General features: G+C 34.5%; 1 protein-coding gene across 2 annotated transcripts in view; it reads left to right on the top strand.

Annotated features, from left to right (window-relative positions):
* LOC150096321 (DNA polymerase beta-like) overlaps positions 1-27,805 on the top strand; it is a 219,894-nt gene that overhangs the window by 64,184 nt on the left and 127,905 nt on the right. For both annotated transcript variants that reach the window (XM_090408925.1, XM_090408924.1), the window contains exons 6-7: positions 4,634-4,685; positions 4,827-4,881. In XM_090408925.1, coding sequence (XP_090265051.1) covers positions 4,634-4,685; positions 4,827-4,881 — 107 coding nt within the window. The remainder of the gene's footprint in view (positions 1-4,633; positions 4,686-4,826; positions 4,882-27,805) is intronic.

Here is a 27,805-nt window from a genome sequence, read left to right as displayed (position 1 = left end):
AGTTCTGGATTTAGGATTTCAGAAAGCTCTTCCCATAATGCAGTAATGGCACCATTGATTTTTGCTGGTTCGATGCAGGTGCTGCCAGTCCATCCTTGGATTAATGCTTAGCTCCCCTGCACATAAATGTGTGCTGAATGGAGCTTCTATCTGAATCTTAGACAGTGAGTAATGGTATTAGTGTCTCAGCATCTTTTTAGGGAAGCAGATTGAGTTATGACAATTTCACTTTCTCATTGACATGCATCATGTGCAATTATTTCTCCATGCAGAATGTATATATGGAAATTTTTATACATAGTCTGCTTGTAGGTTTTTCCCTACCATGTAAAATAGTCAGAGCGTATGATTATATGCATGATAAAAGTGAATATGGCTGATGTGTCAGGAGGATAGAAAGTATAAATGAGTTCTGAGGTTTCTTTTAGGAGTATGTTAGTGAGTAGGGAGGCTGTATCAAAACTGAACATGTCAGTATCTTGGAGGATCATATCTGACAAACAAGATTTGAAGTGCACAGAGTTTTAACATGGGAGGAGGTGTGACCTATAATGAGATTGAGAGCTCTTGGGCTAAATGCTGTCCACTATGGTTCTCAAAGGTATGTTCTGTTTGGGTGTTTGTTTACCCATAAATTCAGAGTGACCTATGATTATATGTGCATTTCAAATCTTGTTTGTCAGATATGATCTTCAGATCTCAGAGATATTAACATCATGGTCAGTTTTCATGTATCCTCCCTATTCATTAATGTTCCCCTGAAAGAAACTTTAGAGCTCCATACTCTCATCCTCCCAACATGTCTGCCTTATTGACTTTTGTCGTGTACTCCAGATATTTTACATTGCAGGAAAAACCTACATGCAGGTTGAAGGCAAGTTGAAGGTCCCCTCCCCTGGAACACTTTGAAAATACTGCCCCAAATTCTGTCCCTCACAAACTCACAATATAGCTGTGCTGAGTTGACATGTTCTCCATTTGGTTACATAGCAGAGATATGTTAGAAACAGTTTTAGCACACCTTAACAGCTAATACCTGAGGATCTGTTTTGCCATTGAAAAGGAAAAGAATTGTCTGCCCCTTCTTTGACACTAATTACTTGTCTACCCAGTGGTTCCTTATCCTTTTGTGTACAGAAAACTTAACTGCACTGGGGAAGGTACACCCATCACCTATTGCATCACCACTCCTCCAAGCAGTATGGTGTTATCAAAAATTTAACTGACAAAGCTAGAACCATCTGCTTGAACCACACTAGCCTCTCCACAGAAATCAATTACACTGAGAACAGTTTTTTAGCTAATGGCTTCTACTTCACAAAATCAACAGAACTCTCCACCCTTTCACTTCCTTTGCCTGCATGCACATATCATATGGTACTGTTTTCCCTGATGATGATGGCAATTTGACTTTGCAAAAAAATAATAGGAAGTATAAATCAAAGTTATTGTAATTAATATTCAGTATACATTGTAATTTCCTCAAAAAGTACAGTTATGAATAGCCAACATAATAAGCCTTCAGCAGAATTTTTCAAGCTATTTCAGGCCTCTAATGAGTGGGGCGATTAAATTCATATCCAACCAAGTCACAAACATCCATGTCCATGGTGGAATTCAAACCCATAGCCTATTGGCTGGAGAGCAGATATGCTAACCACTCAGGCAACCAAGCTGGCAATAGCACAGTTGCATAGCATGTTATTTTCATTTTCCTGTATGTTTTACCCTAGCATAAATATTGCATATCAGACTATATATGAGGATAAGTTAGATGGGTGAGTAGTATCATTAAGTAGAAGCTGGAAAAAAAAAAAATGTTGTTGAGGATACATAAAGAAAGAGTTGATCAACAAGCTCATGAGCAACATAGAGTAATGGCAAGAAAGGTGCCCAGCATGGTAAGGAAAGCAAAATCAGATTATGAGAAGAAATCAACTGAAATCATAGTTTTTTCCATTGTGTTGCAAGTAAAAGGCAGACTGACTGTGGAAAAACAACTTTAGTGAGTTCTGATGGTAGTAAGATGACAAAGAAGACAAAATATTTGAGTTTCTGAGTGATCACTTTGCAAAGGTCTGTCATCCAGGTGAAGATGTTGCTGTGATAGGAATTGATATGAGAATACAGGTTGATGAGTTGGAAGTGCTTAGGATATTGCAGAATATTAATGCAAATATAGCCATAGGATTAAATGGGTTATCAACTCTCATATTAGAAGCATGTGCAAAGGAAGTATTGTCTCTGATTAGGATGTTTAACCTAAATTTCAGCTCTGGTAAAGTCCCAAGGGTATGGAAAGTGGGGAAAAATAGTTCTGTTGAATAAAGAAGGCTCCAAGAATGAGATAGCATATTATAGAGTTTTATTTTAGATACTTTGAAGATTTTGAAAAGAGAATACCCTGAAAAGAAATAGAGGAAATTAAGGTAAAGATTAATTCTCTGTAATGAGTCTCAGAGCAACATGTAGATGTCGTTTTCTAGTGTAATACTGTCATAGGATGAATCAGATATTGTGAAAATCTAACACAATTAAATAATTCATGACTAGTTCTGATCAACGTGTTTTTTAAATTAATTTATTATTTGTCTCTCTAGTTCACATTTTATCAGTGTTGACACATTGATCTTCTAAAGCACTCCTAACTGTATCAGTCCACTTGGTATTGTCTCTGACTAGGCTGTTTAACCTAGATTTCAGCTCTGATAACATTCCAAGGGTGTTAAAGATGTGAAAATAGTTCTGTTGAATAAAGAAGGCTCCAAGAATGAGATAGAAAATTATAGAACAGTTGTTATCTAGGAGTTGTGGAAAAGCTAGTGGAAAAGTTAAAGACAGAACTCACAAACTGATGGATAAGAATACGCTGCTCTTTGGGGGAGCAGAGAGAAGCATAGACTCTCTGAAGGGTAGATCATGCCTTAGTGATTTATTCACTTTTTATATTAGAGTGACAGTTCAGTTGGATAAAGGAAGTGACCAAATGGAACTCTATTACATAAAGAAGTAATAATTCTCCTTTATAAGGTTTTGATATTGCCACATTTGAATTACTGTGCACAAGTCTGGTCACTTGGATTCTTGAGATGTGGAAGTGGTGGATAAGGGTGGAGAGGATCCAGTAGTGAGTGAACAAGATGGTGAGTGGTTATAGAATGCTACCTATGATAATAGAGAGTGTTTATGGGCTACAGAAGCTGGCTGATAAACAGAAAAAGAGGGAATATGATAGAAATGTTTAAGATGAAACAAGTGGTGAAATTTTTCAGCCCTTGACTAGAAGGAAGCAGAACAGAGATCATCCCTGGAAGTTCAGTAAAAGTATGGTGTTAGGAAAGGTATGAGAACTAGATTTTTTTCACTTAGAGAATGGTTGAATGATTGGAATGAGGTTCCAGAGTCTATTGTTAGAGCTTTGTCTGTAAAATGCATTGAGAAGTACTGATATATGAATAGTGGGGGTCTCCTGTGACGAGTCTTTGGACTCCATTAAGGTTTCCTTGTAATAATAATAACCCCTTCCATTGAGTTCACTGTCACCGAGTCTGTCTTCCACTGATGAGATCTGAATAAAGGATGAAACTAGTTTGTTAGATGTCCTCACACCATGCAGGAAAGATATTTTTTCTATGGTTCTATATATAGGATATTTAAGAAAATTCCAGGAACTTTTTATACAGTCATCTGTTTTTATTTTTATACAAATAGTCATAAATGTGGTTCACATATATACCCATGTATCTAGGATATTATATAGATAAAAAGAAGATAACTTCTTGTCAAATATATGTCACTTCTTACAGAAACAAATGAAATAGTTTGTTATAGTGTATATTTTTTGAGTGAGCTCTTATTTCCTTTATAATATATTTGAGTTTGCAAGACTTATTTTTATTGTGGCAATTTGCTATAATCATTATTGAATTTCCGAGGGAAAGGAGTAATAATAGTCAATGTATTTAAAATAAGGGACACTCCTAAACAAAAACAGGCTATAATAGCCGTAATTATAATAATAGTGTATATTTTATTTATTTATTTATTTTGTATGATGATACAATGGCCGTGAGCCCCCTTTTAGGGAAAGGTATGGCACCATCTCAATCCCACCTATTTTTTTCTGGGCTTGGGACCGGCATAGCTGATGAATCAGGCCTATGGCTGGGTCTTAAGTATTCTTGACTATAATCCATGTGTGTTCATGGGGGCCAGTATGCTTTGTTCTGAGGGATGAAACACCCGAGTTTCAGGTGGAAAAAAAAAAAAACAACCACCCCTACCACCACATGAGACCGGCTAACTCAGCTTTCATCAAAAAAGACCAGATAAAGGTTCCTCGCATCACAGATGGGAATTGAACCCAGGTCTTTCTGACCAAAGGCCTTCATCTATGCCAACTGAGCTCTTATTTCCTTTATAATATCTTCGAGTTTGCAAGACCTATTTTTATTGTGGCAGTTTGCTATAATCATTATTGAATTTCCGAGGGAAAGGAGTGCATTTTTTTTTAAGCATCAAAATGAATGTTTTAAAAGCACAATCCCCCCCCCCTTTCCAGTGCAAATTTCTGTATAGCAATTTTTATTTGAAAGAAAATAATATTAATAGTGATTAATGTCTTACATTTCAGATTTAAGAAAACATCAACATTTGCTTAATCACCATCAGAAAATTGGCTTGAAGTAAGTTCTTAAGTTTTTTAGTTTGCTCTTCTGATTTTTCTCATAATGAATATAAAATAAATGGTTTTTGATGCCTTATGAAAAACTTAATTTCCCATATTTGCTTTAATTAGTGAATGTTGGTTCTTATTTTTATTTTAGATACTTCGAAGATTTTGAAAAGAGAATACCCAGAGATGAAATAGAGGAATTTAAGGTAATTAACTTTGTACTATAGTGGTTAGGATATGTTCTCAGGACAACACATAGATTTCGTTTTCTAGTATAATACTGTCATGGGGAGTGAACCTGATATTGTGAAAGTCTAACAAAAGTAAATATTTCATGATCTACTTTTTATTTAACCCCTAACATACAAAGACGTCTCTGACACGTCTTTTGTTTATTGCTCCAAAATTGATTTTGAATTTTGGTTTCACATATAAATACAACCAAATATAGACTCTAGACAATCTTGTGCCTATTTCCTTTCAGCCAAGAAAAGTTGCCAACGGCATGTATCGGCTATTTCATTTGCGTTTGCACAAATTCATCATTATTTTTCAAATAATGATGAATTAAAATCATTTTTCAAATAAAAATTCATCATTATTTTTCAAATAATGATGAATTTGATCCAGCAAATCGCCCTTGCCCAAAACTCACCCAAAAAATTGGCAGAAAAACGACCGCTTTCTGATTTTTAATTGGTACGTTAAAGGGTTAAGTGATTTATTATTTTTCTCTCTCATTTGATCATTGTTTATGCATTGACTGTCTAAAGCACTCCTAATTATATCAGCTCACCTGTATCTTTTGTCTTCCTCCAGATTTTTTTTCTTTCATTGTTGCCTCATATGTTTACTTTGCTAATCTTTCATCTTCCATTCTTTTTAAATGGCCATATCATTCTAGATTACCTCACCTTATATATTCCTGAATATTAATGTCATGTTCTTTTATATTTTCATTTTTAATATTCTTCTGGGAGTGCTTAAGGGTCAAAGCTGAATAACTGAGAGGAGAAATCCACATATCCTTTAAAGGAATGTGGAGAACCGACCAGGGCTTCTGACCTAATGTCCAATCCTTACCTTCTTGTGGTGCACCCTGGTAGGTTACCTGAATACTGAACGAACAAGGATGGTCTGGCAATTTGGGATTTAGCCAACAGAAATGTATTCTTATTGGTTTAAACCAAAATATAAAATGGTGGTACAACATGACAGATAATAATAAATTTAGTTTAATCCTTTATCCAAGTGTAGGCAAACAAACTTTGCGCCTGAAAATACCTTCAGGACTGAGTCAAGGTGGTACATTTGTTGGCAACTCGTAGCAAAGATGGACCAAGCTCTCATCTCTTCTTGTCTTAGTATCTCCCATAATGCAAAGCACATCTCCTTTTGCAGACACTTGGTTAACCACTCGGCCAGGCTGGCTTGCTGAGTTGTAAGTCAGCAGTTAGAATTGAAGGAAGTACAAGAAGATAGTTTAATGTTAAATCTGCATGTCAGACAAGGATGTACGTTATCCCCTCTGTTATTTATTATCTATATGGATCACATTATGAAGGAAAGTGGTATTAAGCCTGTATCAAAATTGGAGATGTTAATCTCGGCTCTTTACTCTATGCAGATGATGATATACTTCTTAATAAATCTGTTATAAGTCTGCAAGATTCTCTGACTGATTTGAATAACTCTTGTAATAGATTTGGTATGAAGGTCAGCAATAACATGACAAAGACAATGAAAATAAGCAAAAGCATCGAAAATATCAACTGCATTGTGAATGGAGAACCTATAGAACAAGTAAAACATTTCAGCTACTTAGGCACGATTTTTAGTGAAGATGGTAAATTAAATATAGAAATAGTCAACAGAATCATGAAAGCTGGTATGGTAGGAACTCAACTGAATAAATTTATATGGAATAAGAGAGAAATTAATCAAAACACTAAATTAGCTGTATACAGCTAATTGGTTTGACAAATTGGTTTGAACACGACAGTGTTCAAACCAATTTTAACTTATGGATCTGAGAGCTGGGTTAGAAATAAAACACTTGACCAAAGACTAGAGACCACAGATATGAGTCCTGAGAAAGATTAGGGGCGTGAACAGATGGCATCAATGGCAATATCATATAAAAAACGAGTATATTAGGAAAGAACTTAATATTGTTAGCATCCAGGAATGTGTTAGCAGAGCTAATCTCAGGTAGAATGGTCACTTAAACAGAATGGGAGATGGAAGATTACCAAAACAAGAGTTCTTTGCTTGGTTGGCAGGAAAAAGATCCAGAGGAAGACCAAGATATAGGTGGATTGATACAGTAAAAAGTGCCTTAGAAGACAGAAATATAAGATCTGATAATGATGAAGTATTGACAGGTAACAGATTGATTTGGAGGAAAGTTGTAGATAGGAAGTTAGTAATGGTGTAAGTTTTTCATGCAGTACTATCATATCCTGTACCCCTTGAGGGTACATATCAGGAATTTGATGATGATATTGTTCTGCCATTAATGCTATCTGTTTGACCTTCTGATTTTTCTCAAACTCATAGTTGCAGTCTCCAGTCAATGTTTTCTTTTTTACCCTTCTTTCATCTGTTTATATTAAAATTTGTTTGAACACTGTGGTCTTGTGTATTGCCAGTTCTGACTTTAATTTTCCTCTTGCTTCATATATATATATAGACTCATTTGACTTTTCACTTAGAATTTTTTTTTTATTATTATCTGTTCTGTTTTGACACCAGAGAAGAGTAAAATAACACTGGCAAAGTACAGTGTTATTTTAGTAACCTAACATTCTCATATAGTGTGGATGTTAGGTTCCATAGAAATGCTGCATTATATAAATCACGTTATGTGAGACTCAGATCACACAAAAAAAAGTAGGTTAGGTTCTGAAATCTTTTTATTTAAAGATTATATAAACAATTACGTATCCAACAAAAGTATATTTTTATTTAATTCAGGTAATTCATGTAAGTTAAGAAAACATATGAACTTTGAAACAAATACATAGTATAAAATTATAAAAAATTATAAATTGTACGTAAGCTTCATTGCATATAATGCATAAATGTGTTAGGCAAAATAAAATAAAGTGTATGTTTTAATCGTCATCACTCTTCAAAACTAACATTTTGTAGATGTTCTTTATTTACAAGTGGCCGGACGTCGTCATCACTTTAAATCTCTCGGACACCATTTGTATAATTCTCATTGCATATTTAAGCTGAATTAGTTATCAAGAAGTCAGTAATAAGACCTTGCTTTCCACTATGCTGCAATTTTTTTTATTAAGCTCATGATACTGAGCTAAACAAATATCCAATTGTCTCATGAATTTTCCGGAGAGCTCCATTGAGAGATCATTATCCATAAAATAATTTTCTCCAAGTTCAATCCTTCTGCTGATTTCTTTAAACTAAATTCTTTCACAGATTCATCACAATCAGAAACTTTGGCAGAACTTTCCCTGTTGTTTGGTTCAACGTCATCTATTAATTGTACCAGCTTCTCATTTAAATCTATTTCCCCATCAATTAATTCACTAATTTTGTTTTCAACAATATCGCAAAAGCGCTCTGAGTGGCCATTACTATAAAAATAAATTTTTTACCCAAAAAAAAGCATTACATATTGTATGTAACTCACCAAAAAATAAAGTGCTTAGCTTAGATTAACACACTTATGATTTTTAATGCACTTTCCTGGCAGAAAATGAAGACAACAATAAGCACTTTATATGGTAAACAATTGACGTACATGTGTGCTAAAGGGTATTTCCCCTAATATATCGCTACTTATAACTACATGCGTGATACGGGCAGACACAAATTTAACGAAGATAAAATTTGATTTTTAAGTCACGCGTTGAAAAATATATGAAAAGATAAAGGATTACTGTAGTTTGTAGATCTTCTTATATCGAAACCGTGTTGTATAAGTACTGCATTCAACAAAGGATGCTACAATTTGTAGACCACGTTGTATAAGTACCACATTATGTGAGGGTTACCTGTATTATGTTATTTTGGAAATTTTCTGTCTTCAATTAGTGTGCCTGCATCACCTGAATAGTTAAAATGTGTATACCATTCTATAGATTAATTAACTATTGCTAATTGTAATTGTTTTCATTTTTCTGCCTATTTTCTTAGTCTTTTTATTGGTGATTTTCATACCAAGTTTTACAGCAAAATTGGCTAAAGATTATTGAAGTCTTTCAGCAGATTTGTTTAATAGGGTAATCTACATACATAGAGAACTAAGCTTAATTTCTCCAATTTGAATATCATATTTATTACCACCACTTTCCTTTGTGATGTGATTCATATTGATTACGAATAACAGTGAAGGTAATGTACCACACTACAAAGAATGAAATAATCTGAACAAAATCATATGTTGGCAGCATGCAAAAGTTTAGAAATATAAATAAAAAAAATTAATAAAAAAAAAAAAATAAATGTATAGGATGGCAAAATAAAAATAGTATTTGAAAAAAAAAAAAAAACAACTAATATTGAATAAGGTAAAACTGGGTGTAATAGCCATTTTTTTCTTCATTAAAATTGACAGATATTGAACTATATGAACATCAAGGTAATTTACACAAACTTATTTCATAACCTCAGGTTGTGAAACATAATTACAAATTAAATCATATTTCAGGTTAACTGTTAGAATGATAACAATCAGAACAAGGCACTGATCAGAACTAATGCATTCTTCTGCATGCATCCATTTTCCATATTGTTATAGTAATTGTCGGAAAAGTTGGAATCAAGTATTTGGAGGGAAATTTTAAGATAAATAAGTAATAGTAATAACAAAAGAGCAGGATTTCACTCATCTGTTTAATAGAAACAAACTTCAGTATATTTACTGACTGTTATTGATAGCATCTTCAGAAAGTTGACCAGTCTAGAGAAATGTACAGAAAAGCTCTGAGATCTCCTAACAATTATGGATTGTTAGGAGATCTCAACTTAACATTCTTGTTAGGATGGATAATCCATCCTAACAAGAATGGATTATCTGAGTAATGTGGCATATCAGCTATAAGCTGTTCATTATTGTGAATAGCTTTTAGATGGTTCTTAGTGTAATGGAAGTCTGATATGTTACATAGGTGTAAGAGACTTCCAGATATCATGTAAAATTAGGCCCTGATTCCTGTTTAAGATGACTTGAGAGCATGAATATTTCTTCATGAATAAAGTTTTCAACAGCAGGTTGATCATATGGAGCAAGTTGTTGGCCTCTATCCCCTCCCCCCAAACCCTTAAAAATTGTGATCAAATGAACCTCAAGGTATTCCAGTTAGTAAATCAACATTCATTAAGCCAAAACAAACATATTTTCCAAGATGTATTTATTAAATCACTTAAGGAATTGAACAACGTAGATATGATTATAAATTAAATTACACTTTAATAAATATTTCCGATATTCCGGCAACGTCACGTTGCCATCTTCAAAAGGAACTTACAAAAAAAAAAAAAGGCATGTGCACGTAGGCACTACAACATAGTAACTGAGAATGAAGCTATTGTTCTTCTAAAAGTCCTGATGCAGGTTAAGTAGGCGTTCTTGGCTGTTGGGCTGAAGGTCTGCTGATGTAAGCCTCCTAAATGTGGGGCAGTTGCATACAACCAAATTTGTTGAGGTTTGGAGAGTTTCTTAGGACTGAGGCTAATTCCATAAATAGTCTTTCAAATTTGTATTTGCTACAGTTTATTACTGTAGTTTTCTTCCACCATATTCTGTGGCGTGTATCCAGAGCATGGTCTGCAAGACCAGAATGGCTGTACTTGTGAAAACGGATGTAGTCCTTGTGTTCAGAAATTCTGATATTCGCTGTCCTGCCTGTTTGGCCAAAGTAAGACAGTTTACAGCTGCAAGGGACCTGGTATACACCAGGTAGGTCTAGGGGAAGTGGTTGGTCTTTAGTGGAGCGGGTAAGGGGTGCCAATTTTCTGTATGGCCTGTAACAGGAGGTCAGGTCATGTTTTTTTAAGAATTTGGTAATTTTTTCCGAGGTGTCTCGGATGTAGGGAATGGTGATGGATTTAGAGTAATCCTTGTTGTGGAGGGGGGGGGGGTAGGTGGAATGTGGTTTGTAGGTTTAATATTTTTTTGGATTTTTTTTTTTTTTGGGGGGGGGGGGGTAGCCATTGGCTGAGAAAGTGTTGAGGATGTGATTTAGTTCAGTGTTTAGGGCCATATCGTTAGAACGGATTAGTTTAGCCCTGTTGTATAGTGTTTTCACCACTCCATATTGTTGTGGTGGGGGGGGGGGGGGGTTGTTGGTGAATGTATCTGCCTGTATGGGTGGGTTTTCTATAAACTGAGAAAACCAAGGTTCCATCAGGCTGGTGGGTGACTAGTGTGTCTAGGAAAGGGAGGCTGTTGTTTTCCTCTTTTTCCAGGGTGAACTTGATTCTGGGGTGTTGGTTATTTAAGTGTGTTATGAAGGAGAGGAGTGTTTCAGAGCCATGTGGCCAAATAGCGAACACATCATCAACGTAGTGAAGCCACATGGTTGGTTTTTGTGGGGCAGAGGCTAAGGCTTTTTCTTCAAAGGTCACCATAAAGAAATTGGCCAAGGGTGGGGAGAGTGGTGAATCCATGGCTGTCTCTTCTATTTGTTTGTAGAATTTTCTGCCAAATGAAATAGCCTGAGTTCATTGTGAACTGAAATAGGGCTGAGATATCAGGAAAAAATTTAGCTTGGATTAGCTCTAAAATTTCCTTGAGTGGGACATTTGTGAATAAGGAGGAGACGTCAAAGCTGACCATTATGTCAGTATGTTGGAGTGTAAGGTTTTCTCTGCTGGCTTTGAAGTGGGCTGAGTTTTATACGTGTGATGCCAGTATAGTGTGTGAGCTCTTTGGCCAAATGTTTAGCTAATTTGTATGTGGGGGGGAATCAATGCCATCCACTATGGGACGTAGTGGCACATTTTCTTTATGTATTTTTGGGAGTCCGTAAATATGGGGGGGGGTATGGAGTTAAATGGTTTTAATTTGTTAGTGATTTCTGCAGGCCAAGAAGTGACCTTCTTAAGGAACCTGTGAAGTTTTCTAATTTATGAGTTGGTGGGATTGTATTTGACAGGGAGGTAAGTAGCCCAATCGAATAGAAGAGCATTAAGCTTACCTGTGTAGTCCTTTTGGTTAAGTACTACAGTTGCATTTCCCTTGTCTGCTTTGGTGATAACTAATTCTTTATTATTCCTCATTTCCTGTAGAGCTTTATATTCCTTGTTGGATATGTTGGTTTTTGGTGGTCTTGCTTTGGAGAGGACACAAGCTACATCCAGTCTTAGACTGTTGGCGATTTGATGTGGAAGGTGGTGGATTCTGCATTCGATCTGGATCATAATATCCTCACTAGGTATTTTTCTGGGAGCAATGGCGAAGTTGTGGCCACGTGAAAGCGCATTGAGTGCTTCAGGCTTCAGAGTGACTGAAGAAAGGTTGATTACAATGTTGGTAGGAAGTTTTGGATTGACGGTAGAGTTCTTTTTTAATTTTTCGAATTTTTTCATCTGTCGGCCTTGTATTTTTTCAAATTCTTTGTCTGCAGCGATACACGAGACGTCATGTAAAATTGACCAAAGCTTGTGATTTAAAGTGCACAAAAGCTCTTCTATGAAGGCACGAATAGCTTCGTTAATGTCCGCTCAGAGAATATTCGGAAATATTTCCGAAATATCAGAAATATTTATTAAAGTGTAATTTAATTTATATTCTTATCTACATTGTTCAATTCTTTAAGTGATTTAATAATGCATAACCAACGTATAAGCCTGTCTACGAGATTCAAGATGTTTTATTTCAATGCTATATAGTAAATTTCAAAACAAAGGATATTGCAGAGGTCCTTAATCACATTCTCTGTACATGTACCTGGAATCAGTCCAGTTTTGAGGCTATTTTGTGCAATTTTTTTAACACAAAGCATCTTTGAGAGCTGCCGTCAATGAATCAGGAGTGCAGATCTTCTTCCACCTTTAGGCGACTTCCTTGGTTTACCGTACTCTTCAGTTAGCTGGTGAAATACCTGTAACCCGAAGTTTAGCTGCTGAGGTTTTTTCCCAGTTTTCACCAGAAATAGATTGACAGAAATGTTAAATGTCAAGCAGATGAAAAAAAAGTTTTATATACCATTTATTGATTTTCTCATGGTTTTGTAGAAACTCATTTACATGACACTTATTTTCAATCCAATTTACAATCAGGGTAAGTAATTTTTTTGCCCCTCTGTCGATATCATCTGTATTGACCATAACATTCTTATGAAATGAAGTCAACATAAGCACATTACATTTGTCATGCCATTTTGCAGACAGAGTTCATCACAAATCATTGATTTGTGTTCTCTTTTTATTTTTCCACAAAACTGAGGCTTTTTTTTTTTTTTTCCAATTTGCCATAACTATCACATATACACCTGTTCTTTCAGCCAAGTATTTAAAAAAATAAATAAATAATGCCCTTTATCCAATAGTGTATTATAACACTACCAGACACTAAAGCCATTGTTTATAACTTCTGGGGCAGAATCAGTATAAACAATAATGTCTAATATATAGTTTGTCTTCATGGTTATGAAGGAAAAAAACACTTATTCTAAAACATTGTCTTTTAGAAGGATCAGTATTTATGCATTGAACTTCTAAAGCACTTCTAACTGAAGATGAATTGCTTAAACTTTAGTATGCCCTTCCAAATAATCATACTTTCATCAGTACATATAGGTTTCTAAATGGGTAAAACATTCTGCAATTTTTTTTATTTTACCAAAAATTGGCATTGAAAGTAATGAGTGGGTTAACAAGTAGATTTTATTTACATGTGCTATCAGTATCATCAAACAAAAAAAAACAAATACAGTTCCTGAAATGTGCTTCTTATCCACTTCTTTATTTTCTCTTTATTTGGATTTCTCTTTTACCTCAGTGATTTTCATGATGAAATCAATACTTATTACTCGTAGTAGCAGTGTTTTTTTTACAAGTTCACTGTCAAAAAAAAAAGCTTGAAGTAGTCACTCTCAGTTGACTCTTCACTAATATTGATGCCAATTTTGTTGCATCAAAATCAGGTTGTTTCTAAACAAATATACTTTTTTTTTCAAGGCCCATTCAGTCTTTATTTTCTTGTTTTTTGGGCTGCAAAACTTCCTTGTCATTTTCATTATTAGAGAACAAAAACGCTGTCATCTGATTCACAGAAACTTGCATGGTTATCAGCAATGTTGCCATCATTGGCAGCTGCATAGCTATTGACATTATTGTTGTTGACACCTGCATGGTATCAGTAACATTGTCACTGATACCATGCAGGTGCCAGTAACATTGTCATTGGTCATTTCATTGTCATCAATAACTCCATTGTTGACAACTTTCCCTGCATTGTCAACATTTTTAGCTATCAAACACATCACTTATTCAGAATCACTTCTTATTATCTGAGTTTTGTTCATTTTTCTCTGAATCCAAATTGCCATAATTAGACCTCCAGTCCAGTCAAAATTACAATTTCCTCAGTACTAGGGGCAGTATTTTTTGGTGGACTTCTTTTAGACTACTTTCACAATCACAGAAAATTGGTCATTCTGAATTTTCACAATGACCAGTATACATTTAATGTATACATTTAATTACATGTAAAAGCTAATTTTATAATCATTCACAATGCTTAATGCTTGAACATTTTTATGCCTGATATTCCAAATGATTTTCATATTTTAATTCATGCTATGATGTTATAATTTTCAAAAAATAACTAGTGCTTTCAGAAGTTTTTTTTTTAATATTTTTGTAATATGGTCAACTTCTCAAAAATGCCATCAGTAGTAGTTAACAAAACATGCTGAAGTTTGTTTTTTTATTAAATAAAGTATGTTTAGGGATCTTATAAATGACTTGCAGACATCATTTAAGATCCTGAAGTGTTCATTCTTTCTTACTTATTTCAAAACTCTTGCTTGTCTGACCTATATTCAGAAGATCACAGGAACAGGGATTTCTGTAAACAACTGGATATTTAAGGAAGAAGTTATTGTCTTTTGGAAGTCTAAGGAGGCTTCAGATTGGAATAGGCTTGTAAACAAACTACGACATGATTTTTGAGTACGGTAACAATCCTGAGATAAAGATTCATGATGTATAGGTTTGAAACAGTCTCTTTACTGATTATTAAAGTTTTAGCAAGGAAGAGTATTGAAGATAGTTGTTGGCCAAGTGATTAACAGATCTACTCTGCAACCAACAGGATGTGGGTTTAAATCCTGCTGTAGACATGAATATTTTCTTTAGTTTTAAAAAGGGAATACCGTGAGTAGACATAATTATAAAATTAATAACAGAAAAACTCACGTAAAAAGATTATTTAATAGTATAATTTTCACCTGTGTGTCACAGACATCTTCAGTACATTTTAAGCTTAAATTAAACAATAACTGACAATTCCAAAAAAAGCTCCACCTAAGTAGCTAATGTAAGATAACTAAAAAGGTCAATAAAATTTCCTAATTAAAAAAAAAAAAAATTATATATACAATAAAAAGTTGGGAAAGATTAGCTGATTTATAAAGTACTATTTCCCATAAAGGGGATAGACATAAACCATCGGATCTGTTTAAGTTTGGAGAGTAAAGTAAAGTTTCTCATGTTTCTTTATAAAGCCGTTCCATTAGGAAACGACTTTTGTGAAGGACTCTTGTCTTTTTTCAATGAACTCTATGTCTAGTGAAGATGGCAAGTTCAGACTGTTCAGGTTTAAGGTATTAAATATAAGACTGGTGTTCTTCTAGCCGAATAGAGGCAGATCTTCCTGTTTGTCCGAAATAAGACAATCCACAAGAGCAAGGAATCTGGTAGACACCTGGAAAATTAAGGTATGGAAGCTTGTCCTTAGGAGAAGTGAGAAAGGTGGAGATTTTTCTGAATGGTCGAAGGGCAACAAAAATATTCAGTGGTTTTAAATCTTTTGCTATACGTTCACTGATGCCTTGTACATAAGGGATAGGAATGCGCATTATTTCTTCTGTATTTGAAGAGGAAGACATATTAAAACTACTCAAAGCTCTTTTGATGAAGGAATTCTTATATCCATTAGATAGAAAGGAAGCAGTAATATATTGCAGTTCTTTCTGTAAAAGATCGGCTGAAGAACAAAAGGAGTGAGTCTGATGAACCAGTGTTTTAATAGTTCCTGCCTTTTGACTGGGATGGTGATGAGATTCAGCATGGACATAATGGCCTGTATGAGTCTTCTTTCTATAGACTAAGAAATGTAAGTTACCATCCTAGTTGGCAAAGAATTAGAAGATCTAAAAAGGCTAACTGCTTATTTGATTCTACTTCTAGAGTAAACTGGATCCTTGGATGACGTGCATTTAACTTAGAGAGAAACTGTCGAAGTTCATCAAAAGAGCCATTCCATATAGCAAAAATGTCATCGACATATCTGAACCAATGAGTAGGTCTTGGAGAAATGTTGTCAAAGATGCATTGTTCAAAATGTTCCATAAAGAAGTTGGAGATAGCAGGAGAAAGAGGATTGCCCATTGCTGTTCCTTCAATTTGTTGATACAACTTATTTTTAAAGGAAAAATAACCAGAATGTATTACAAAATCAAATATTTTTACAATGTCTGAAAGAAATTCCTGTTTCAGTAATTCAATGCTTTCAGATAAAGGAACATTTGTAAATAAAGAGACAACATCTAAACTGATCATGATATCTGAAACGTCCAAAAGAAGATTTGAAATTTTATTTTTGAAATCCAAAGTATTTTTTTATATAAGTATCAGTTCTTCTAGTTGAAGAAGTGAATAAATTTGATAAAAATTTTGAAATTTTGTAAGTGGGACAACCTATACAATCTACAACTGGCCTCAATGGATTGCCTGGTTTATGAACTTTTGGAAGACCATACAATCTAGGTGGACAACCGAAGAAGGTTTAATTTTTTTTTAGAATCTGTTTCAATGACTGAAACTTTTAACACTATATTGCGCATATCTTCGAATTCTTACCTAAAGGTCTTTAATGATTCTCGTGATAAGTTAAAACGTAAGTTTTAATCACTGGCCAGCCTGCCTAGATCCAGTACTAATGTTATTAATAAAGATAAAGTAGTCATCAATGTTTCCGGACGTCCACTAACAGACAGTGAATGTTTTGTTTTATCAAAAGGACATGATTTCTCCGTTGCGCCTAATAAGGTGCCTCTGATGGATTTTTTTTTTTCATAACATAGACAGACGTATTCGATCCTTATCCCAAAAAAACAGCCAACAGGTTACGTTTTGAATGTGCGAAAATTCTTTTTAACGCCAAGCCTCCTCGTCCTAACCTTTCTTACTCTGAGTTTAAAACTTTGAAATTATTGAAGAAGAATAATAATTTAATTATTACAAAAATTGACAAAGGGAAGGCTGTAGTTATTCATGATAGGAAGGAATTTGAGAGAAAAATGTCTCTATTACTCCACTGCTATTCAACTTATAGGCCTCTTACATCGGATCCTACCGGGAGTCAATTGAAGAAATTTAATTCTCTCATAGATAATGTATATACATGGGATGAAGATCAAAAGAAAAAACTTAAAACCTTCTGTTGTCCACCTAGATTGTATGATCTTCCGAAAGTTCATAAACCAGGCATTCCATTGAGGCCAGTTGTAGACTGTATAGGTTGTCCCACTGCACAACTAGAAGAACTGATACGTATATAAAAAATACTTTGGATTTCAAAAATAAAATTTTAAATCTTCTTTTGGATGTTTCGGATATCATGATCAGTTTAAATGTTGTCTCTTTATTTACAAATGTTCCTTTATCTGATAGCATTGAATTACTGCAACAGGAATTTCCTTCAGACATTGTAAAAATATTTGATTTTGTAATACATTCTGGTTATTTTTCCTTTAAAAATAAGTTATCAACAAACTGAAGGAACAGCAATGGACAATCCTCTTTCTCCTGCTATCTCCAACTTCTTTATGGAACATTTTGAATAACGTATCTTTGACAACATTTCTCCAAGACCTACTCATTGGTTCAAATATGTCGATGACATTTTTGCTATATGGAATGGCTCTTTTGATGAACTTCAACAGTTTCTCTCTAAATTAAATGCACTTCATCCAAGGATCCAGTTTACTCTAGAAGTAGAATCAAATAAGCAGTTAGCCTTTTTAGATCTTCTAATTCTTCACCAACCAGATGGTAATCTACATTTCTTAGTCTATAGAAAGAAGACTCATACAGGCCATTATGTCCATGCTGAATCTCATCACCATCCCAGTCTAAAGGCAGGAACTATTAAAACACTGGTTCATCAGACTCACTCCTTTTGTTCTTCAGCCGATCTTTTACAGAAAGAACTGCAATATATTACTGCTTCCTTTCTATCTAATGGATATAAGAATTCCTTCATCAAAAGAGCTTTGAGTAGTTTTAATATGTCTTCCTCTTCAAATACAGAAGAAATTCTTATTTCGGACAAACAGGAAGATCTGCCTCTATTCAGCTAGAAGAACACCAGCCTTATATTCAGTACTTTAAACCTGAACAGTCTGGACTTGCAGAACATGCCATCTTCACTAGACATGGAGTTCATTGGAAAAAGACAAAAGTCCTTCACAAAAGTTGTTTCCTGATGGAACGGCTTTATAAAGAAACATAAGAAACTTTACTTCACTCTCCAAACTTAAACAGATCCGATGGTTTACGTCTATCCCCTTTATGGGAGATAGTACTTTATAAATCAGCTAATCTTTCCTAACTTTTTATTGTATATATAATTTTTTTTTTTTTTAATTAGGAAATTTTATTGACCTTTTTAGTTATCTTACATTAGCTGCTTAGGTGGCGCTTTTTTGGAATTGTCAGTTATTGTTTAATTTAAGCTTAAAATGTACTGAAGATGTCTGTGACACACAGGCAAAAATTATACTATTAAATAATCTTTTTACATGAGTTTTTCCGTTATTAATTTTATAAATATTTTCTTTAGTTGGAGGGCGAACTTTATTGCCTGGTATGAAGTTATCACTCTTCTTATTGGAGGTCTGAAGCGGCTTGAAAAAGTTCCATGTTTGGTCTTAGAGTAGAACCAGACTATGTAGAAAAAAATTAATAAAAAATACAAAAAATATTAATTAAAAAAAAGGGAAAAAAATAAACTTTTGACCACCCACAGTACGAATGTACTATAGGTTTGCAAAAAAAGTATTTCAAGGGCGGGAACCACATAAAAAATTCTGGATGGTGTTATTGGAATATCTATTAAGGATGAAATGACAGAGCAGGGACTGCTGTTCTTTAAATTTATCTTCATTTTTTTCAGAGATTAGAACATCAAGAAAGGATAATAGTTTTTCCTTCATTCTCTTATATGCATTTTATTTTTGAATGGATAAATTGAGAGAATAAAGAAAGTTATTTCAGAGACATATGTTTCCAAAGAACAAATATGTTGTTAACATATCTACCAGATGGCAGGTTTTGCTTCAAAGTTATCCACAAACAGATCTGTAGCAGTAGGTTTTGTCTTGTTAGGGAGGTAATGGAGACTCTTCATAGCTAGGCAATACATTATTTGTAAGAAAAGGTCATTCAATTTGAAGAAACTGGAGTTGAGACAGTGCATGAATAAGTTTTGTGACATCAAAAGAAGTAGAATTTGATATGACCAAGTAATTATTTTAAAGATACATTAGTGTAAAGAGAGAGATTAGATCTAAGCATGCAAGGATGTCAGATGATGATATAGAAATATCAGATAGTTTCTGAACAAAATGGTTGGGTTCTTGATTAAAATCAGAATGGCTATTTTATTTATTTGTTATAAATAAATAAAGTAGAGGAGCTTACAATTATAATCTCTCCTACTTACTTTCTGAACATACATAAGATGTTTGGATAATAAAATAAATCTTATTCAATTTGGAATGACTTCTAATGGGACTATATTGATCAAGTACATATAATAAACAACTATGTTTCACCAACTAAGGCTGTTGGCATCTTCAGGGTACATAACTGATGTAAGGCACTAAAAAGTAAAAAACTGTTACAAACTATAATCAACCGATTCCAATTATATTAGACAAAGAACAGAGCGCATACAATACGTGCATAAAGCGTGCATGATCCCACTTGTTGTTATTTAGAAACGTTCTATAGTTGGCACTGTAATTCAGTTCTGGTGAGTTAAGAGATCTAATAGGGGTCTTCCAGATCACAGGCAAGATTATTCCTTGGTTCCTGTTAAGGTTTTGTATACAGCAGGCAACTGCTGTGGCTTCTTTAAAAATTTGGGAGCGGAAGTCCTCTTCTATGTAAGAAATTGTGCTTCTATCCCACTCTATGATATGGTTCGTTCTTGAGAAATGAAAAGCTAACCCCGATTTTTCTTCTCTGTTATTATTGACGTCACCAATGTGTTCTTTTGCTTAATTTCAAGGCTCCTTGATGTCTGGCTGATGTAATTCAAGCCGCACGAGCAGGGTATGTTGTAAACTCCAGCATATTTGAAGAAAGGATGGCTATCTTTTGGAGATCTTAAGAATTGCCTAATCGTTTCTGTAGGTTTAAAGGTCACTCTTATTTTGTGTGGTCTAAGGAGTCTTGCAATCTTATTCGAAACTGTCCCTAAGTATGGAATGACGATGGTAGAAATATAACGTATGTCATCTTGTTGTCTTTGTGGGGGGTCAGAGAAAAGTATCTTGTGGACGAGTCTTTGAGGAAATCCATTCACAGTAAGGTTGTTAGATATCAGGGATAGTTCTTCCTGGAGGTCTTGTTGATCTGTTGTAAGGAGAGAGGCATGGTTCTTCAGCATGTGTACAATGCTAAGTTTATGAGAAATGTGGTGGGAGGAAGTGAAATATAAATAACGTCCTGTATTAGTAGGTTTGCAGTAAACTGAGAGGTTGATACCACTTGTTAGCTTCTTAATTAAAATGTCCAGAAATGGTAATTGGTTATCTTTTTCAAGTTCTAGAGTGAATTTGATTGTGTGATGTAAAGAGTTGGTCTTGTTTAGAAAGTCTAACAGGTCCTTTTTTGTGTGGTTCTGAACAATAAAGATATCGTCCACGTATCTCCACCATACTGTGGGTTTAGGGTCTACTAGAGATAAGATTTTACTTTCAAAATCCTCCATAAAGAGAGCAGCACAAGATGGAGAGAGGGGGCTACCCATTGCAAGGCCAGTCAATTGCTGACATATGGTTTTATTCCACATGAAAAAGTTTGATGTTAAATAATGACGGAACAGAGAAGTAATATCTTGTGGGAGCAAACTTCCCAAAATGTTGATCACTTCCTCCACAAAGATGTTAGTGAATAGAGACGTACCATCCAGGCTGGCGAGTAGATCTGTATTGGAGATTGAGATATTGTTCAGTTTCTCTACGAAATGTTGCAAATTTCATATATAAGTATCCGAATTATGGATGCGTGGTTTGAGGAGGCCTGCCAGGTGTTTAGATAACCGATAAGTGGGCGAATTGATCCCATCTACAATCGGGCATAGTGGTATTCCATTTTTGTGTACTTTAGGAGCACAATATAGTCTTGATGTAAGTGGATGCATAGATTTCAGTCTTTGTTATAAGTCTATAGGCCAGTTCACCATGTGACGTATTAAATCGTTGGTGTCATTGTGATTCTTTAGTGATGGATCTGTGACTAGGACATGGTAGGTTGATGTATCCGATAGTAAGCTGTTAATCTTATCTTCATAATCACTGGTGTTTAAAATCACTGTGTAATTTCCCTTATCTGCCTTTAATATTAGTATAAATATACTATATATAATATACCTTTAATATACCAGATTTCTTTTAAGCCAAATAGATTTGGAATGTTATCAGATTTATGACGATATCTCTAGTACTTTAGAGCAAGATATATGGTCACTATTAGCTATGATAAAGCCTTTACAACAAAATAAACCAAATAAAAACAATTCAATGATCTTTATACAAAACGTTTTAAGTCAAAACCTTCTCTACCAGATAACAAAATTATTTTTAATTTATCGGATCATGTATTAACAAAACCAGAGATCAGTATACTTAAAAAAAGATTTCAATTTTGCAATAACACCTGATCATGTCCCTAAAGTGGATATCATTTGTAATAGAAAAAACGGCAGTCTCGTCATTACCAGAACCCATAGCTAATGATATTAGATTAAAAAGTAGTATCATCTTCCAGAACTCCTAACAAAAACATCACTCCTCTGGAAAAAAGAACATTGTATAGTTTGATGAAAAAGAAAGACATTATCATATTAAAGACAGACAAGGGAAATTCCACAGTGATTTTAAAGTGAGACAGAAGCACAATTCCTTACATAGAGGAGGACTTCTGCTCCCGAATTTTTAAAGAAGCTACAGCAGTTGCCTGCTGTATACAAAACCTTAACAGGAACCAAGGAATAATCTTGCTCGTGATCTGGAAGACCCCTATTAGATCTCTTAACTCATCAGAACTGAATTGCAGTGCCAACTATAGAACGTTCCTAAATAACAACAAGCGAGATCATGCACGCTCTATGCATGTATTGTACGCGTTCTGTTTTTTGTCTAATATAATTGAAATCGGTTGATTATAGTTTGTAACAGTTTTTTACTTTTTAGTGCATTACATCTGTTATCTACCCTTAAGATGCTAACAGCCTTAGTTGGTGAAACATAGTTGTTTATTATATGTACTTGATCAATATAGTCCCATTAGAAGTCATTCCAGAGCTTTTTTTGGTCAGGAAAATTAAACGTTTCTTATTCAATCTGCTCATCTGCATTATTCACAGGTCTATTGCCTTTCAGCATCTGAGATATTTATCACTATTTTTTGCCATCCATTTCAGTCCATTGTTAGGTGAAACAACTTTTATAAACTCTCTTCACATCATCATCTAGCCACTCTCTTCTGGTTTTTCCTCTTCTGTTTATGCTATCCCTTCTTCCAACCAATGTTTTGTTCTTTCTGAGGTCATCCATCCTTCAGATATGTCCAGAAAGGCCGAGTTTTATTCTGATTATTTTGTGCATTAGATTATCATTGATTATCATTTTCAGTTTACTTCTCTGTAGAGTTTTCATTTGTAAACTTTTGCATCCATCCAGTTTTCTATAATATGTTCTTTTAAATGCCAGGATTAATTAGCCTGTCTTCTATTCACTAATAGAAGATAAAGAAAAATAAACTTATCTTTAAAGGATGGATAGGCAGTTAAACAGCTAGAGGAAAATAAATTGAAATGAAGGGCAATAGCAAAAAGAAAGAAGAACAGATATATTGGAACATTGTTTAGCATATTTTGAAATGATATATCTAGATTAAGACCCTAATACCTATAATATATTAAAACATATTAAAAGGTAACTGCAAATGTAAGCCAATGAAATAAGTTTATGCTTGATGGATATCTTGGTCTTCTCCCATCACCTCTTATCCTATGCACTATTTCCCCTCCATCTGTCTGATAGGATCCTCTCTCATCAACTTATCTTAGTATTAACAATGCCCTTTGGTGGGAAAGATCTGGATTTGAATCTCATTTAGGATAGCAAGAATCTTTACAAGAGCTTTTCAACTGAATGTGAGTTAACCAGTCATATATAGAGATGGCAGGGTTCTTCTCCCAGAAATTCATGCTTTTCTTCCTCCACTAAAGAGGTAAAGCAGCCAGAAGAACACATGCAATTAATAAACATATATATAATAAACTAGACTTATAGCCTTAGTTGCTTTGGCTATAATTTCAAAGCAACAGTCACCAAGTGATATATCCAAGTGATATCATTTCTCCTCTTATCTCACAATCTTTGGGAAAAGCACATTCTCCCAATTTACCCTCATATTAAACATTCACAGTGCCAATACTAACCTCCGAACTTCTCCCTGTTTTCTTGACTGTGTGTGTGTATGTATCATGTTTTTTTTTTTTTTTTCCATTATGCAGCAAATTTCTAAATACCTTTTACAACTTTTGTAGTGTGTTTACTGATTCTCTATTGACAACCTACACCCAAGTTTCACTAAATATAATATATCTCATTCCTTCTTCTATGGCCAGAGTGCATGACTTTGCACTTTTGAATATTGAACTTGTATCACTATTTATTACCCCATGGTACCAACCTATTCAAATCTTCTTGCAGCAACATCATACTTGAGCTGTACCAATTCAGCATCATCTGAAATCATGAAATCAATTGAATATTTCCTCTTAGATTTTCAGTTATATCATCAGTGTATAAATTAAACAACACTTGTCCCATAACAAAAATCCTGTGATATGTTACTCCCCCCCCCCCTTGGGACATCTTTTCCGATACAACTGGCCAATAACTTCTATCATCCAACTATCCCTGAATCCACTGTACTAGTTGACCATCCATGCCTTTTCCCCTCAATTTCAAAAATAATTTGTCAGTCAGTATTTTATCAAACACTTGCAAAATATAGAAAAATCACTGTGTAAGTTTTTCCTCTAATACAACAATATTAGAGAGGAGATACATCAGTCTTTGCACCACTGTGCATCCTATTATAAAATTCTGTGAATATAACTAACCTATTGAAATAACACCTCCACACTAATAAACCCTACTTCTCTCTCAAAAAAAATTCCTGTTTTCATCCATACACAGTATTGTATTCTGTATGTAACTTGCCTCACCACTGTACATTAATCACAACTACCGTGTAGTTTGTGTTGCTGACTCCAGGAGTATACAGGTTTTGTCCCATGATATGTATTGTTTGTTAGAAATAGGGAAACATCTAAAAAATACTTAAACATGACATTGGAACGTGTCTCTAGAATTTGAAGAATAAATAGAATAGGAGTGAAATGGATGTGTAATCTTATAAAACAAGATATTCATAAGGTCAGTTATTATGAAAATCATAAGAAGCAGGCCAGAAGAGTTAAAACTGTTCTACAGAAAGCTAACTATGAAAAGAAACTGGCTTTACAAGCTAAAGGAAACCCTTTTTGGATGAAAAATTTTTTTTTTCATCCAGCAAAGAGGTAGCAGTGAGATCGGCGCTGCATAAGCCAGGTTAGCAGCTTTTAGTAACAATCTCTTCTTTCATTGGTCACACATATACTATCTGCAGTCAGCAGACTTATATCGTTATGCTGCAAATAAAAGGAATGAATATGAAAGAATAACTCTGATGAATGCAGATAGTATGTGTGATCAATGCAGAAGAGATTGTTACTAATGAGTGCCCATTTTGCTAAAACTTGCTAACCTGATGTATGCAGCACCTCACTGCTACTTCTTTGCTGGATGAAAAAACTTAAGTGTATAAGGAAGAGGTACTAGACCTGTTACACAAACTGAATAAGAATGCAGCAATAGGGGCTGATGGAATATCAGTATAAATGCTAAAAGTGTATTCTGCTGAACTGGCTATTCCTTTGCCGAGGCAATATAATTTGAGCCTCAGAACAGGGAAGATTCCATAGGAGCAGAAAGAATGTATGATAATTGCATTGTACAAGAGTGGTGCAAAGACTGATATCTATTTATCTCTGGCTAACTATCAGTATCTCTGGAGTGTTGGTGAAGATTTTGGAAAAGTTAGTAAGAACTCTTATACAGAAATGGGTTGACAGAGAATCTGCACTTTGCAATGAACAGCATAAGTTTACTAAGGGAAAGTCATGTTTCAGCAACTTGTTGACATTCTATCATATACTTTTAGACTTGCTAAGGCTTTTGACAGGATACAGACAGCATAGAAGACAGTTGTCTAAATTGGAAAATATGGAATTAAATTATAAAATATTAGCATGGGTAAGATATAATAGTAATTGCTATTCAGTCTTTACATTATTATTATTATTATCATCATCATTATTATGTGACACCTCCAAGGAGCCCAAAGACCCACCGAGAGAGAGAGAGAGAGAGGGGGCACCTACTCTACAACTCTCTGTCTCCACCACACAGTCCACCAACTGCTGCAGAAAACTGCAGCTACCATCATCTACACCAACACCATCTACTGCCACCCACTAGTATTTTACTGACAATCACAAACATCCATGCCCACAGCAGATTTAGAATCCATAGCCTTTTGGCTGGAGCGCAGATACACTAACCACTCAGCCAACCAGGTCAGTCTTTACATTAATGACATTGGGAAGAATTTGACAAGTGACATATAGCTACTTGCTAATAATGCAAAGTAAGTAGGGTAATCAGGAATGTGACTGATATGTATTACTTGCAGAATGATATCCATATTCTGGAATTTTGGGCATGTGAAAATGACTCATTTCAGCGTTGTAAATAAAGTCGTGCACTCGGGTGTAATGTTGTGGATTGCAATGTTTATTTTGTTGGGATTATGCTAGAAGAAACTGCTAGAAGAGGCTAGCATCTTGTAGTTTTAGTAGATGGGAAGTTGAAGTTCAAGGGACATATAGCAAAGATTGCAAATACAACTCAAAAGATAATTGCAGTTTTGAAAGAACCTTAACATATGAGGATAAGGAAGTAATTTTGCCTCTTTATAAAACCTTAATACCACCTTATTTGGACTGTTGTGCACAGTTCTGGTCTTCTAATTCCTGTGGTGATGCTGATAAATTGAAGAGAGTTCAAAGGACAATGTTAAAGATGATATCAGGATTGTGGAATACTGATTATGAAGACCAATTGAGTGTTTTTTGACTGTAGACACTAGCAAACAGGAGAAAGAGGGATGACATGATAGACATACGAACTTCTAAAATGGTCATACAGGATGCCAGCAGATGGAATTTTTCATTTTATGGTAGATGGCAAGAGGAGGAGAGGGCATCCATGGAAGTGAAGAATGAATGCAGTGAAGAAAGGGGGAAGGTGAGCTAGATTTTTCTCTCATTCAGTGATACATGAATGGATTTCTTTTGGAGGTTGTGAGTACAAGTGGTGTGAATGAATTCATGAAAAGGTATGACAGCTGGTGCTGCTGCTATGTTGGACTTACTCGATGAGTTCCTGACTTCCTGGAAGTCTTTCCTTAACAATAATAATTCTTTATTATGAAGTTGAACTGTTTTTTCCTTGTACTTTTCAGGACTGTTCTTGTAACTAAACTCTTACTAAAAATAGTCAAGTTAAAAGCATCACCAGCTCCATCACATGCAACAGTATAGGCTGTCAGTTAGAACTTCGGGTTCCAGAGTTCTAACTGACAATGACCTTTCACAGTCAGTCTTTATTTGTCTTCTCACTTTGTTGCTTGAATGTACAGGCAGAGTATATATTTTTGGACAAGAAGATGTATTGGTGTCCAAAGCAAAATATTGATCTAATAGTTTACTAACTAAATAAAGTTACTTAGTTAATTGTTATCCCTGGACATGTTTCCATCTGAACAGTAACATTGAGTGATAATCAATGTCTAAGCATCCATATTAGATTAAAAATGATGATATTAGGAAGACATTACTATTCAACTATGTGTGAGCAGAAGTAATCGGAGTGGTATGGTAGTTAAACAGAATGGGAGAGGAAATGTTAGTAAAACAAATGTTTGATTTCAGGATAATAGGGAAAAAAGCTCTAAAGCAGGGATGCATAGCATATGGTCCATGGGCTGGTTGTAGCCCATTCAGTGATTCAATATATAGCCCTCATCTTAAATTGAATAAATAGAAGAAAAAATATTTGTATCGATATTAAATGATTTAAAAAAATCAGTAGTTCCATGTATTTTTATTGTTGATGTAAATAAACATTTTTATTTAATTGAAATCAAATTAAATGTACTTATTGTTGATTCAAAAAAAAAATGTAATGCATCACATTAAAATGCTATATGCAACAAACATATCTATTGAACCCTATGTACATTTTCTTTTTCCCTAAAAATGTAAATTTTAAAAAATGCAAGTGTAACAGCTTATGGCAGCATTTAACTTGGGCACCCCTGCTCTTGAGGATGACCAATATCTAAGTGGATTGATAAAATTATTAATGGCTTGGAAGACTAAAACTAGATTTTGCTATTGGAGACCTAATTAATAACATATTGATGTGAAAGAAAAGTTTACAGGATGCTAATAATAAT

This window comes from Typopeltis vanoorti, chromosome 19 (genome assembly GCF_054136105.1).
Source record: "Typopeltis vanoorti isolate ZY-2024b chromosome 19, IOZ_Tvanoo_1.0, whole genome shotgun sequence".
In the NCBI taxonomy this organism is placed as follows: Eukaryota; Metazoa; Arthropoda; class Arachnida; order Uropygi; family Thelyphonidae; genus Typopeltis; species Typopeltis vanoorti.
This window is presented reverse-complemented; position numbering and strand designations above follow the sequence as displayed.